The sequence below is a fragment of the Pleurodeles waltl genome, chromosome 11, assembly GCF_031143425.1.
Source record: "Pleurodeles waltl isolate 20211129_DDA chromosome 11, aPleWal1.hap1.20221129, whole genome shotgun sequence".
Taxonomy (NCBI): domain Eukaryota; kingdom Metazoa; phylum Chordata; class Amphibia; order Caudata; family Salamandridae; genus Pleurodeles; species Pleurodeles waltl.
Window position 1 is genome coordinate 879,891,255 of NC_090450.1, and position 16,197 is coordinate 879,907,451.

General features: G+C 46.0%; 1 protein-coding gene across 7 annotated transcripts in view; it reads right to left on the minus strand.

The window, feature by feature from the left end:
• ACACB (acetyl-CoA carboxylase beta) overlaps positions 1-16,197 on the minus strand; it is a 1,528,264-nt gene that overhangs the window by 576,495 nt on the left and 935,572 nt on the right. For all 7 annotated transcript variants that reach the window (XM_069214760.1, XM_069214756.1, XM_069214757.1 and 4 more), the window contains 3 exons: positions 8,381-8,422; positions 8,078-8,293; positions 6,854-7,009 (listed from right to left, as the gene is read on the minus strand). In XM_069214760.1, the coding sequence (XP_069070861.1) occupies positions 6,854-7,009; positions 8,078-8,293; positions 8,381-8,422 (414 nt within the window). The remainder of the gene's footprint in view (positions 1-6,853; positions 7,010-8,077; positions 8,294-8,380; positions 8,423-16,197) is intronic.

The following is a 16,197-nucleotide window of genomic DNA, read 5'->3' on the forward strand; positions in this document are numbered from 1 at the left end:
TTGTTGTCATGTTGTCTGTTTTGACAAGATGTGTTTGTGGGCTATTAATGGTTGAAATGCTTTCAATGCTAGAAACGCTGCTATTAGTTCTAGATGATTTATATGAAGCTGGCTCTGTTGAGCGTCCCATTGTCCCTGTATGCTGGGCTGGTTGAGGTGTGCTCCCCACCCTACCATGGCAACATCTGTTGTGATCACGTATTGAGGCACAGGGTCTTGGAATGGCCGCCCTTGGTTTAAATTTATAGGATTCCACCATTGAAGCAAGGAGTGTGTTTGGCGGTCTATCAACACTAGATCTTGAAGTTGACCCTGTGCCCATTGTGTTGCTAGGCACTGTTGTAAGGGCCACATGTGTAATCTTGCGTTTGGGACAATGGCTATGCATGAAGACATCATGCCTAGAAGTTTAATCACAAACCACACTTGATAGTGTTGGTTTGGGTGCAGTTTAATATTACATTTTGGAATGCTTGTACCCTTTGTGGACTTGGAGTGGCAATCCCTTTTTGTGTGTTGATTGTCGCTCCTAAGTATTGTTGTATTTGATACGGTTGTAAATGTGATTTTTGTTAGTTTATTGAGAACCCTAGCTAGTGAAGGGTTTCTATGACGTATTTTGTGTGTTGAAGACACTGTAGGTGAGTGCTGGTTTTTATTAACCAATCGTCTAGGTAAGAGAATACGTGTATGTGCTGTCTCCTGATATGTGCAGCTACTACCGCAAGGCAAATTGTGAATACTCTTGGTGCTGTTGTTATCCCGAACGGTAACACTTTGAATTGGTAATGTACGCCTTGGATTACAAACCTTAAGTATTTCCTGTGGGAAGGATGTATGGGTATGTGGAAGTAAGCATCCTTGAGATCTAATGTTGACATGTTGTCCTGTTGTTTGAGCAAGGGAATCACGTCTTGAAGTGTCACCATGTGAAAGTGATCTGATTTGATGTAAAGATTTAGTGTTCTGAGGTCTAAGATGGGTCTCAGTGTTTTGTCCTTTTTTGGAATTAGGAAATACAGGGAGTAAACACCTGTTCCTTTCTGATGGTTGGGTACTAGTTCTATTGCTTCTTTTTGTAACAACGCTTGGACTTCTAGTTGCAACAGATCTAAGTGTTGTTTCGACATGTTGTGTGCTTTTGGAGGCACATTTGGTGGTAATTGTAGGAATTCTATGCAATAACCATGTTGGATAATGGCTAGGACCCATGAGTCCGTAGTTATGTGTTTCCAATTTTGTTAATAATCTGGGATTTGTGACGTTGAAGTCACTGTTTAGTTTGTGGGGTTTTTGGGCTTTGGAATTTCCCTCTTCTTTTAGGGAACTGTCCACCCCTATATTGTCCCCGAAAGCCTCCTCTTTGGTATTGGCCCTGGTATGCAGGTCTGGCTTATGAGGTAGAAGGCTCTGTGCTTTGGGCCCGAAACCCCCCTCTAAAGTGTGGCTTCCTAAAGGTGCCTCTGCTGTGTGGAGAGTAGAGCGTGCCCATGGCTTTGGCCGTGTCAGTGTCTTTCTTTAGCTTGTCTATAGCTGTATCCACTTCCGGCCCAAACAATTGTTGTCCATTAAAAGGCATATTCAGCACAGCCTGCTGGATCTCTGGCTTAAATCTGGAGGTGCGTAGCCATGCGTGTCTCTGAATGGTGACCGCTGTGTTTACTGTTCTGGCAGCTGTGTCTGCTGAGTCAATAGCCGATCTTATTTGGTTGTTGGAGATACTTTGGCCCTCCTCCACAACCTGTTGGGCACGCTTCTGAAACTCTTTGGGAAGGTGTTCAATGAAATGTTGCATTTCGTCCCAATGTGCCCAGTCGTATCTTGCCAATAATGCCTGCGAATTGGCAATTTGCCATTGATTGGCTGCCTGTGCTGCCACCCTTTTCCCTGCAGCATCGAACTTTCGACTTTCTTTGTCGGGTGGTGGTGCATCCCCAGAAGTCTGTGAGTTTGCCCTTTTCCGGGCTGCTCCTACTACTACTGAGTCAGGGGTTAGGTGTTGCGTAATGTACACAGGGTCCGTAGGGGGAGGTTTGTACTTCTTCTCCACCCTAGGTGTGATGGCTCTGCCTTTGACTGGGTCTTGAAACACCTGTTTAGCATGTTTTAAAATGCCTGGTAATATTGGCAAACTTTGGTATTGGCTATGTGTTGATGACAGGGTATTGAATAAGAAGTCATCCTCTATAGGTTCTGAATGCAGCGCTACGTTATGAAAGGTAGCTGCCCTGGAAACCACCTGCATGTAAGAAGTACTGTCTTCTGGTGGTGATGGTCTTGCCAGGTAACAATCCGGACTATTATCAGATACTGGTGCATCGTACAGATCCCATGCATCTGGGTCATCTTGGCTCATCCCTCTGTGCGTTGGTGACTGCATCATTGGGGGTGTTGCAATTGGGGACAGTTGTGGTGAGTGCGGTGGCGATGGCTGTGGTGAAAAATGTGGTGGTGTTTTTCCTTTAGCCACCTTTGCTTTTGGCTGTGTTTCCGTTTCATGGAAAGCGAGTTTCCGTTTCATTTTAATTGGGGGAAGAGTTCTTATTTTCCCCGTGTCCTTCTGTATATGGAGCATCCTCTGTGTATGGTCTGGCTCTCCCATCTCTAGTTCTTGTCCAAACTTGTGGCCTTGTAGTTGTGAGGAAAGGCCTTGTTCTTCTGTATATGAGCTTTGTTTCGGCTCCGAGGCTGGATGTTTGGGCACCGAAACCTCAGCAGTCTTTTTCGGCTCTGAAGAAACCTTTTTAGCTTTCGGAGTTCCGATCTCTCGGTGGCGAGTTTGGTCAGAGCCGGTATCTCGGTGCCGAGTATATTCTGTGCCGGTATCTCGACCGGAGTGGGATGTTGTCTTCGGCTGCTGTGTGCCCTTTTTGAGTGCTGATGCTTGGTCACCGTGTTTACGGGTAAAGCCATGGCCTGTTGGCGGTGGCGTCCCCTGGGCTTTCATAATTTTCAAGTGAGTTTTGGCCGGGGCTGGTTTACTCATGGTTTGTTGCCTCGCTGGCTGCTCACTCTCGGGGGTGTCCAGCAGGCGTCGACGCCATTTGAAGCCTTCTAGCTCTCCGGTCCCGTAGCGTCTTCTTCGACCGAAATGCCCAACAAGCCTCGCAGGTATCCTCTTTGTGTTCGGGGGACAAACACAAATTACAGACCAAATGCTGGTCTGTATAAGGATACTTAGCGTGGCATTTGGGGCAGAAGCGGAATGGGGTCCGTTCCATGAGCCTTGTAGACGCATGCGGTCGGGCCGACCAGGCCCTGCCGGGGAGTGGAAGCCCCGAAGGGCTGCCGGAGCTCTTCTTTTCTTCGGTGTTGATGTGCTATTACTAACCCGATACCGAACGCAAACAATACCGCCAAATTTTCCAAATGTTATCCAACTTTTCCGAACCGAAACACGGAGCGAAGAGGAACACGTCCGAACCCGATGGCGGAAAGAAAACAATCTAAGATGGAGTCGACGCCCATGCGCAATGGAGCCGAAAGGGAGGAGTCCCTCGGTCTCGTGACTCGAAAAGACTTATTCGAAGTAAAACAACTTGTGACACTCAGAGCCCAACACTAGATGGCAGGATAATGCACAGCATGTGTATCTGCAGCTACACTTGCCATCGAACATATATATATACACATACACAAGACATGGATTTTTTTCAGAGTGGCGCTAGACGCTGTAGTTATAGTTATAGCGAGAGAGCAAGAAAGAAAAAAAAAAACACACACACAATCAAAATGTTGAAATACTTTAACACAAACTACTAGGAACAATCAATTTTCTTATTTTAAGGTCAACACTCCTTCATTTTGGCTTTTTTACTCTGACTTTGAAACACCTTTTACACTCAGTGACCAAAACTAAAAAGATTGCAATAAAAGAGGTATACTCCTAAGCATCAGGGCCAGATTTCACTAATATTCATGTAGGAAGTTGGCTCTGTATGTACTATTTCAAAGTAAGAAATAGCATGCACAGAGTCCAAGGGTTCCCCTTAGAGGTAAGATAGTGGCAAAAAGAGTTAGTTCTAATGCTCTATTTTGTGGTGGTGTGGTCGAGCAGTAGGCTTATCAGAGGGTAGTGTTAAGCATTTGTTGTACACACACAAGCAATAAATGAGGTACACACATTCAAAGACAATTCCAGGCCAATAGGTTTTTGTATAGAAAAATATCTTTTCTTAGTTTATTTTAAGAACCACAGGTTCAAGATTTACAAGTAATATTTCAAATGAAAGGTATTTCACTTAGGTACTTTAGGAACTTTGAATCAGCAAAATAGCATGTACAGTTTTCCCAACAATGGCAATAAGCTATTTTAAAACTAGACACAGTGCAATTTACAACAGTTCCTGAGGGAGGTAAGTGTTTGTTAGTTTTGCAGGTAAGTAAACCACCTACAGGGTTCAAAGTTGGGTCCAAGGTAGCCCACCGTTGGGGGTTCAGGGCAACCCCAAAGTTACCACACCAGCAGCTCAGGGCCAGTCAGGTGCAGAGGTCAAAGTGGTGCCCAAAACACCTAGGCTTCAATGGAGAAGGGGGTGCCCCGGTTCCAGTCTGCCAGCAGGTAAGTACCCGCGTCTTCGGAGGGCAGACCAGGGGGGTTTTGTAGGGCACCGGGGGGGGATACAAGTCCACACAAAAAGTACACCCTCAGCGGCACAGGGCGGCCAGGTGCAGAGTGCAAACAGGCGTCGGGTTTGCAATGGAGTTCAATGGGAGACCCGGGGGTCTCTTCAGCGAAGCAGGCAGGCAAGGGGGGGGGGGCTCCTCGGGTAGCCACCACCTGGGAAAGGGAGAGGGCCACCTGGCAGTCGCTTCTGCACTGGAGGTCGGATCCTTCAGGTCCTGGGGGCTGCGGGTGCAGTGTCTTTACCAGGCGTTGGGTTCTTCGAAGCAGGCAGTCACGGTCAGGGGGAGCCTCTGGATTCCCTAAGCAGGAGTCGCTGGGGGGGCTAATGGGGGCCAACTCTGGCTACTCACAGGGTCGCAGTCGCCGGGGAGCCCTCCCTGTAGTGTTGTTTCTCCGCAGGTCGAGCTGGGGACGTCTGGTGCAGAGTGGAAAGTCTCACGCTTCCGGCGGGAAACATGTTGTCTTTAAAAGTTGCTTCTTTGTTGCAAAGTTGCAGTCTTTGTGAAACAGGGCCGCTGTCCTCAGGAGTTCTTGGTCCTTTTAGATGCAGGGTAGTCCTCGGAGGCTTCAGAGGTCGCTGGACCCTGAGGGAAGCGTCGCTGTTGCAGTTTTTCTTGAAGTGGGGAGACCGGTAGGGATGGGGCCAAAACAGTTGGTGTCTCCATCTTCTCTGCAGGGCTTTCAGGTCAGCAGTCCTTCTTCGTCTTAGGTTGCAGGAATCTATCTTGCTAGGTTCTGGGATCCCCTAAATACTCAATTTAGGGGGGTGTTTAGGTCTGGGGGGTTAGTAGCCAATGGCTACTAGCGCTGAGGGTGGCTACACCCTCTTTGTGCCTCCTCCCTGAGGGTAGGGGGGCACATCCCTAATCCTATTGGGGGAATCCTCCATCTGCAAGATGGAGGATTTCTAAAAGTCAGAGTTACCTCAGCTCAGGACACCTTAGGGGCTGTCCTGACTGGCCAGTGACTCCTTGTTTTCTCATTATCTCCTCCGGCCTTGCTGCCAAAAGTGGGGCCTTTGAGGCTCACTGCCAGGTGTTACAGTTCCTGCAGGGAGAGGTGAGAAGCACCTCCACCCAGTACAGGCTTTGTTACTAGCCACAGAGTGACAAAGGCATTCTCCCCATGTGGCCAGCAACATGTCTGGTGTGTGGCAGGCTGCTAAATCTAGTCAGCCCACACTGGAAGTGGGGTATGGTTTCAGGGGGCATCTCTAAGATGCCCTCTGGGGTGTATTTCACAATAAAATGTACACTGGCATCAGTGTGCATTTATTGTGCTGAGAAGTTTGATACCAAACTACCCAGTTTTCAGTGTAGCCATCATGGTGCTGTGGAGTTCGTGCATGACAGACTCCCAGACCATATACTCTTATGGCTACCCTGCACTTACAATGTCTAAGGTTTTGCTTAGACACTGTAGGGGCATAGTGCTCATGCACCTATGCCCTCACCTGTGGTATAGTGCACCCTGCCTTAGGGCTGTAAGGCCTGCTAGAGGGGTGACTTACCTATGCCACAGGCAGTGTGAGGTTGGCATGGCACTCTGAGGGGAGTGCCATGTCGACTTAGTCATTTTCTCCCCACCAGCACACACAAGCTGGCAAGCAGTGTGCATGTGCTGAGTGAGAGGTCCCCAGGGGGGCATAAGACATGCTGCAGCCCTTATAGACCTTCCCTGGCATCAGGGCCCTTGGTACCAGGGGTACCAGTTACAAGGGACTTACATGGATGCCAGGGTGTGCCAATTGTGGAAACAAAGGTACAGTTTAGGGAAAGAACACTGGTGCTGGGGCCTGGTTAGCAGGCCTCACCACACTTTCAAATCATAACTTGCCATCAGCAAAGGCAAAAAGTCAGGGGGTAACCATGCCAAGGAGGCATTTCCTTACAATTCAGTTTTAAGAAAATGTCGATATCATGAATTCCTAAACTCGACTCTATCCTCTTTTACGCTATGGCTTAAGAGAAATTCATTAAACTTCAGTGAACCTGAAACAGTGTAAAGGTTCAAGAAGAGGGAAAACACACTATTTTGGCACAGAATACCTAACATTCTTCCAGTGTGTTGCCTTGAATGTAAGAATGATACACAGGAAGGCTTATTGAAGTCTTGCGGCAGCACTAACCATATGATTACACAAAGCAAGCATGTGGTGATCTGTATTAAGTTCTTGTGAACAGTGATGTTGAACATACTCTTGGGTATTACATTAACAAGTATTACCTTTGACGGGTCCATGATAACGGTGGGTACAAAATTAAGGAAGATGTGGTTGCAGTCGGTGCGCACACTTGTGTTATTAAATGCCACCTCTAGCTCATCCATGGCTTCCAGCAGCAAGCGTTCACCTTCATTTTGTAGGTATTCAAAAGAAGCTTCCTGCAAAGATGGTAAATAAACCAGATCAATCGACATTTTTGGAATCCCTACATTCCACTTCACAAGTCACTACATTATGTACTAACCGCAAAAAATCTAATACAAATGCAAGTACACATTTGCAGTTTATAATTTCAGTGTGAGCTTGGATTGTTTTTTCATGCAAAGCTAAGAAAGGCAGACTATGACTGCAGACGTCTGTTTGGGCACAGCATGAACCGTATGAAAAGTGGGTCTTTCAGGGGAGTAGATCATCAATTGTTAAAGAGATACACAAGTGAGCTCCATACAAACAAAAGGAGAACGTGAGAACGAGGATATATTAAACATGACTTTACCAGAAAGTCAACAGGAACTTTAGCTTTTGAAAAAGATAAAAGATAAATCTTAAATGTGACTGTGTATTTTATTTACTAGGACTTAGTAATGTGTAATCAGATCATATTTTTACATATGAATATGAGAGCGTAGCGCATCGCAGACCTTAACCTTATTATTTATAGGAATACGGAAGTAATTCAATTCTAAAAAAAGCATTCCTGAAAGCCATTATAATTCCAGACATTAGGAATGTGGATCTCGAAATCACACAAGTGCCTTGCAAAGCCAGTTCTGATTGGGCAACAGCAAAATCAAATAAGATCCCTAGCCACAATGATCAAAGATGTCTCCAAGCCACGGGCTAGGTCACGTGGAGGTGGAACACATGAACAACGACGGGAGGACAACACACAATATTCCTCCTTTCCGATGCTACTGAAAGATACCAGTGACAGACTGGAAAACCGAGTTGACTTTAGAGTCTCTGCATGTCGAATATTCATGTCTGAACATTAACGGCATCGAAGAGAGGGCACACAGTTTAGGCAAAGGACTCAGAGTGGCAAATAAACATTTAGAAGCCTGAAAAATAATTATAATGTACAAAATTAGCTCTAGGAGAAAATGTAGTAGTAAACGAAATGCAGGAAATCAAACCACAATATACTGTAAAGATGTCTTATGCTGATTATTGTGGCTGGCCATTTAAAATAATAATAAAAATTATAATTAAGGTAGGATATTTACCTTTGTAATGAGATCCGAGTGTCGAAGTATTGCACGTATAAAAAATCTGTAATCTGTAACTTCAGTGCCTGCCTCAACTTTGGCAGCCCCAAGATAAAGGTGCATCTTGTGATTGGCGCAAGGCACAGCTTTCAGGTCGAAATTCCGCATGCGATTCAACTCCAGCTGGAACGCAAGTGCCGGCTCTAAGTGCCGATAAATCCGATCTTCAGCAAACTGCGAAAATTCCAAATATATATTTAGCTCAGCCCCCAACTACACAGACATGGTATTTAAGAGCAAAATTAAGTATGACAAACAAACCTCGTCTCGTGCCCTGAAGGTGAAAAATTTCGGGAATTCTCGCTGTAGCATAAAAAAGAGAATATAAAGCATTACATAAACATAGAAAGTAGAGTGGTTTATTAACATGGGTTTCCACCTCTTACTAAAGGAGACAGAAATCCCATTAAAACCGTGTATTTATGCAAATGCTATCAGCAATGACAGTAGTCAACACAATGGATTTATCTCAGGAACAAAATCTGACAGGAGAAACACATTACTGAGTTCAGGGGTGCATAACTTGGTAAACGAGACCTCAAAGGAAGAGCTTCTCACGCTGCTTCACAAATACACGTTTATGACAACAAAATATGTAAGCATGTACAATCTCTTTGAAGAACTAGTATGTTTCTTTTTACACGCTTTTTATGTCTGCTTTGCATTTTTGTTTTCTGTAAGACCTGTTTTCTGTTCTCTTTTTTTATGCTCACGGAATCCAATCAGCCATGTGTCAGCACACACTTAAAAAAAAAAAAAAAAAAAAAAAGAAGCAGAAAACTACAACTTACAAAATGGAAGCAGACTACTAAATTTAGTAGAAATATGCGGTAGCAAGAGATGCAGCACCAACTCAAAGAACCCTTGCAAAGTTTAATGTAAGGATAACCTTATTTGGAATTACACCGTACTGTGTTATAAATTCATAATGTGCAGTAATCCAAATTGAAATCTGATAGGCCAATGTAATTAATAAGTAAGTGCACCATAACAATTCACTGTTTATTGGTTTACAACATAAAAGCATACAAATAAAGCAAAAAGAATGAACTTTTGTTAAAATATCCCATAAAAGAACAGTAAAAGAGAACATCACATTTTCTACCAAGCAAAATAAACAGCCACCGAACTCTCTAGGCATAACACTCGTGGAGGTCAACAATGGGAGCTGACCCAATCGAACATCAGCTGGGAGACCACAAGGGGATTTTGTCCTTAAGTAATTAAATCCACAATAAATGCAATTCCCCACACTCGCTATTCGAATGCCCCTTAAACCAGGATCGAGTAAAAGTCTGCTTTTAACTGACCATAGTGGAGGCACATTGCCATTAGTTTCTGAACCTGTGAATTGGAGTTTTGAAAATTGGACTGCAGGAACCACAGTCAGTAAAAACAAGTCAATAAATAAAGTATGCCATAATACAATTGCTGGAGACCTTGGAAAATAAAAGATACATTCTAGGTCAAACCGAAGGGTGTGCACTGGTATTCCTATGTTTAAACACAGAATTTCTTTCAGGAGAATGTCATCAGTGAAATTTACAAATTTTTCAATCCTACCACACCGAGCGCCATACACTAAACCATAAGTTAAATTTACTTAAAATGTAATCAAAGATTAAGCAAGGGCACACCTGGCTGCCCTACAAACAATTCACCTCAACATATCAAACTGTTTCCCCAAATAAAGACAAATTTCACCTGCTCAAGCCTTGCAATACTAACGGAGAATAATCGTTTGTGATATTTTGTAAGGAAGACCGTGATATTTCTGTAATTGATCTTAAATTCACTATTATTAAAATAGAAAACTAAAGTGGCAAGTGAAAGGTAATATCTTCAGAATATTACAGAGAAGGCAACAGCAGGCGGATGTTCATTTACAGAATGCAAGATGTCATCTGAATCAGTAAGAAATAAATTAAATAGAATGGGAGCTAGCATGCAGTCTTGTTTATTTCTAGAGTGTTTTTTTGGGATTTTCTACAATAGGAACATTAAATAACAAATGAAAGGAAATAATACATTGTATGGTACCATCAAATCAAGTGGAAACAGTAGTTTAGGCTACAGCATAAGGAGTTGGTCCACATTCATAAAAGTAGAGGATAGAGAGAAGTGTATAAGTTTGCAACAGTGAGGTTAATCAGTGTGTGTATTGTGACAGAGCAGTTTTTGATGTTGTAGTGAATGATTTAGGTACCCCAGTTGTAGGTGAATGAGAGAGTAAAAGAGCAGCGAAGAGAAGAAGGTGATAGGGGGTAAAACGTAGGAGTGCATGGGGAAGGTGGTGGGTAGGGAGAGGAAGGGGAGAGGAGGGGCAGGGTGGGAGAATGAATGCATAAATGATCAGATGATCGGAGTTACATAGACAACTGAGACAAAGTTGTCTTGTTTGCACCAGAGTTTATCATTCTTCAATGGTGGTGTCTTCAAGTATTAGTTTAGTGACTTACAGGAAGTTTTGGTGAATTGGACCCATTCTCACCACGTGTGTGGGGGGGCAGTTTGAATGAGTCTTTCCATTCCCTGAGGATAATTCTAAGGCCAGTTGTGACTATAATGTCCTATAGCATATGGTCCTCTTTGTTTAGGAGTCCATTTTGTATGAAGTATTTCAGATGTTATATTACTAATGTCCTGCCAGAACTTTTTGATGGAGGTGCACTCCATTAGCATGTGTTTTAAGTCTCCTGTTTCCTTCTCAGAGCTCCAAAATGTGTCAGAGGATTGGAGGCCTAGTTTATAAAGTTTGGCTGGAGTCCAGTGGGCCATATTGGCAATTCAGTATCTGCTTTGTGCTAGTGGTGGGGTTATTATGTTGGAAGTGAAGTTAATCCAGGTAGATGGCCAGTCCGGTGAGACCTTTGGAGTGTTGTTGGAGTCTGATAGTAGAGTTTACCACTTATCTTGTGTTAGTTTATTTAGTGAGGTTTTTGTTGGGGAATAGGATGGAGTACAGCTTGGAAGATAGGTGACAGCCTTTGGCAAATTTTTCTAAAGTGTTGGGGAGGGGGGGTTTGGAGGTTTATGTTTGGCTATAAGTGATTTTATTTTAAGGAAATGGTAAAAGTCTAGGTTGTTTAGGTCAAATTTGCCTTTGAGAGAACGGTATGGGTTCTGAGGGGGTGTCGATATTTCTCATCATGAGACTATCTTTTTCTGCCCATTTTTTTACATACATCGTTCTACCTTCTAGTTTTAAGTTTCCACGGTGCTATAGCGAGGTTAGACATGCATGCTTAATTATGTTGGGTAGTCTGTTGTCAATTTATCAGAGTGACTGTGCTGGATAGAGTGGTGTGTTTTAATTTTTTTGATGGTTAGAAATGAAGTGAGGGATAAGGGTTTAGCGAGGGCAGTTTCAATAGCGAGCCATGGCAGCAAGGGGTTTGTGGTGGTTAGGAGCCAGTTGCTCCCCTGTTTCTCTAAGAAGGAATGTTCATATCTCTAGTAGTCAGGTACGTTTTTGTAAAAAAAACAAAAAAAAAGTTGTCAAAGGTATATTGGGGACATGCTGATTAAAAAGTTAATGGGGGGTGGGAGGGTACTCATTATATTGACAGATTCTATTATACCCCACCAAGTAATGAACCTGTGTAGGAAAATGGCTCCTTGTTGCAGTTACCCCCCCACATTTGCCTGATATTGATGCTGACTTGATTGAGAAGTGTGCTGGGACCCTGCTAACCAGGCCCCAGCACCAGTGTGCTTTCCCTAAAACTGTACCTTTGTTTCCACTATTGGCACAGGCCCGGCACACAGTTAAGTCCCTTGTAAAAGGTACCCATGGTACCAAGGGCCCTGTGGCCAGGGAAGCTCTCTAAGGGCTGCAGCATGTATTATGCCACCCTAGGAGACCCCTCACTCAGCCCATGCACACTGCCTTGCAGCTTGTGTGTGCTGTTGGGGAGAAAAGGCAAAGTCGACATGGCACCTCTCTCAGGGTGCCATGCCTAAAAAACACTGCCTGTGGCATAAGTAAGTCACCCCTCTAGCAGGCCTTACAGCCCTAAGGCAAGGTGAGGGCATAGCTGCATGAGCAATATGCCCCTACAGTGTCGAAGTCCATTCTTAGACATTAAGGCCCTCATTACGACCCTGGCGGTAATTTGGGGAAGGTACTGCCAACAGGCTGGCGTACCTTTTCCCAAATTTTGACATTGGCTGTTTGGCTCAAGCCAAACCGCCAATGTACCACTCTGTATGCCAGGGTGGTAATGGCCGCTGGGCTGGAGACTTCGGTCTCCAGCCCGGCCGCTGTCACAATTCTACTCTCTGGATTATGACCCCTCCTAACGCCATGGTTTTCGTGGCAATTTTACCGCCACAAAAACTATGGCGGTAGGCACTATCAGTGCCAGGGAATTCCTTCCCTGGCACTGACAGGGGTCTCCCTCGCCCGCCTCACCAACATCCCCCTTTCTCCCCTGCCCCCCACACATTTCCACACCCATGCACGCGCACACATACATACACACGCATACCCACATTCACCCACGCATGCACACATACATACCCACACACAGCAACACACACCAACATACTTTGACGCACACATGCATTCACAACACACAACATACATGCACACTCACATTAAGGCATTGACGCACTCATTCAACACGACTCACACCCGCATGCACGCAGTCAAACAGACACCCCACACACACACAATACCCCCACACATGCACACAACACCGCCCACCCCCTCTCCTGTCAGAGCATCCAACTTACCTGCGTGCAGGGGGTCTTCTGACTGGAGACGGGATGCAGCGCTGCTGTCAGCAGCAGCGTCCATCAGCTAAACACTGCCAGGCCGTATCATTGCTCATGATACGGTAGGTGGTGTTTTGCTGGCGTGGCGCTGCTGCGGACAGCAGCACCTCCTTACCGCCGTCTGCCACCATGACCGTAGGAGGTATTCCGCCAGCCTTCTGGCGGAATTCCGTCGAGGGTCATAATGCTGGTGGGCGGCTGGTAGCCACGGCGAGGGTATGTAGGCAGATGTCGCAGTAGGCAGCAGTTACCGCCAATGTCTTAATGAGGGCCTAAGTGCAGTGTAGCCATATTAAGTATATGGTCTGGGAGTTTGTCATAACGAACTCCACAGCCCCATAATGGCTCCACTGAATACTGGGAAGGTTGGTATCAAACTTCTCAAGCACAATACACCCACACTGATGGCATTGTGGTATTTATTGAAAAATGTACAGAGGGCATCTTAGAGAAGCCCACTGTATATTAGCCAAACTGCTGGTGTAGGACTAACCGGTCTGTGCCAGCCTGCCACAACCAGACGAGTTTCTGACCACATGGGGTGAGTTCCTTTGTGTACTCTGTGGTCAGAAACAAAGCCAGTCCTGGGTGGAGGTGCTTCACATCTCCCCCTGCAAGAACTAACACCTGGAGGAGAGCCTCAAAGGCTCAAGCCTTGAGTTACAGTGCCCCAGGGCACTCCAGCTAGTGGAGATGCCTGCCCTCCGGACAAAGCCACACTTCTGGCTGCAAGTCCGGTGGGAAAATTAGGGAAAACTGGGAGGAGTGACCACCCCAGCCATGACGACCCCTATGGTGTCCAGAGCGGAGGTGACCCCCTCCCTGCAGAATCCTCCATCTCCCAAAGGGAGTGGGCACAAGGAGGGAGTAGCCACCCTCAGGAACAGCAGCCATTGGCTACTGCCCTTTGACCCCCAATATGCCCCTAAATCTAGGATTTAAGAGCCTCCCTGAACCCAGCTCTTCAGATTCCTGGCGACATACAAGAAGAAGGACTGCTAAGCTGAAAACCCCAGAAGAGAAGAAGGAAGATGACAACTGCTTTGGCCCCAGCCCTACTCGCTGGTCTCCTGCTTCAAGCAACCTGCAAACAGACCAGCGATGCATCCAGCAGGCCCAGCGACCTCTGCCAACTCCAGAGGACTGCCTACACCCAAAAGGACCAAGAACTCCCTAGGACAGCGGCTCTGTCTGAAGAAATCTACAACTAAGGACTCCCACCTCACTCTGGATGGGTGAGTCCTGACCGCTGTGTACCCAACACCCACAGCCTGTGTCCAGGTGGTCCAGCCAGCAAGAAAGGCTCCCCATGCGATTGGGAGCAAGAGCCCATCCTGGGTTGACCCCTCCATACCTCCATGACAACGCCTGTGAAGGGAATCCAGAGGACTCCCCTGACCACGAGCTCCGGATGAAGATATCCGGCGCCTAAAAGACACATTGCACCCGCAGCCCCCAAGCCATGGAGAAACTGGCCCATGGAGCAGCAGCGACCAGCAAGCAGCCCTCCTCCCTCTCCAGCAGGTGGTTTGGCAGAGAAGCCCCCCTGGACCTCGTCTGCAGCCTCAGAGTGACCCCTGGGATCCCCTCAGCGTTGCATTGAAAACCCGCCACCCTGTTTGCACCCTGCACCCGGCCGCCCAAGTGCCGCTAAGTGTGCATGTTTGGTGCCTACTTGGGGCCCCTCCTGTGCTCTCTTAAACCCCCCTGGTCTGCCCTCTGAGTTGCGGGTACTTACGTGCTGGCTCACCAGCTTCCGAGTACACCATGTCTCCATAGGAACCCACATTAATTTGGTTCCTCTTTGACCTCTGCACCGGACTGGCCCCGTGTTACTGGTGGTGGGTGTTTGGGGTTAACTTGAACCCCCCACAACAGACTACCTAAACCCCGGAGATAGGAGCTGTAATTTGGATACCTATCTGCATAACTGAACTATCTTTTCTTCCCCCAGGAACTGTTGAAAGTTGCACTGAGTCCACTTTTAAAATAGCTTTTTGCCATTTCAAGAAAAACTGTATACACTGTCTATTCCATTCAAAGTCCTGAACATATATATGCAAAGTACTTTTTATTTTATGTACTTACCTGCAAACTGAATCTTGTGGATCTAGAAATAAAATAACAAAACATATTTTTCTTGTTAACATCCTATTGGTCTGTATTTAAGCCATTGAGTGTGTGTTTCTTCTATTGCTTGTGTGTGTACAACAAATGCTTAACACTACCATCTGATAAGCCTAACTGTTCGACCACACTACCACAAATAGAGCGTTAGTATTATCTTTTGCAGCCTCTGTCAAGCCTCTGGGGGATCCCTGGACTCTGTGCACACTATAACAGTTTCCTACAGTATGCAAGGTGATAGATTGGCCTACATGAAAAGGTGTGACCACTTTTGGCAGACAAGAGGCCCTAGTGCGAAGCACCACTGTCAGAATAGATAGAGAGGTAGAAGCCTGAGAGGACAATTGTGGAAAGGCTCAAAAGGAAAGCATATTAGAAATGTTAGAACCAAAGTCATATCCCATTGGGGCATAATGAATGCAGATGAAGGAAACGTTTGAGTAAGACCTTTGAGGAACCTAGTAACAATAGGAGACAAACAAAGACGGTTGATCAGGCAATCTAAAAAACGCAGAGCTGGCAGATAAATAACCGTTTAGCGTGCCATTAACAGAGCCCAGCTGGGCCAGAGAAAGAATCAACAACAGGAATTCTGAGGGACAGAGAGGGGGTCAATGACAGGGGCATAATGTTTTGATGGAGGGATGCATGGCTGCCAAGAAAAGGTTACATACTTCGGTCAGAAGGTCAAACGCTGTCAACTGTCGCCGCTCAATCTCCAAGCAAGCAGACGGTAGATGGATAGGTTTGGGTGGAGTACTCTTCCTTTCTGCTTCGACAGAAGATCCTCCTGAAAGGGCAATCTGATTGGAGGCTCGATGGCGATGCTCAGTAGATCGGGATACCAGACTCTGTCCCCAGTCCAGAGCCACAAGAATGACTTGGGCTCGGACATTCTTGATCTTCTTGAGAACTCTGGGCAGGAGTGGTATAGCCAGGAAGGCATGAGTTCCACTCAAGGCGAAAACCGTGGCAGAACAATTGCTGCTTTGGAAACTCCAAAGCGCAATACTGCTAATATTGCACGTTCGCTGCTGAGGCTAACAGATCTAATCAAGGCTCTCCCCACTGCTGAAAGAACTTGCGCCACCTCTGGATGGAGACGCCATTTGTGATCGACTAAGCATTGTCCACTGTGTTCATCTGACAGATATTGAACCACCAAGGATATG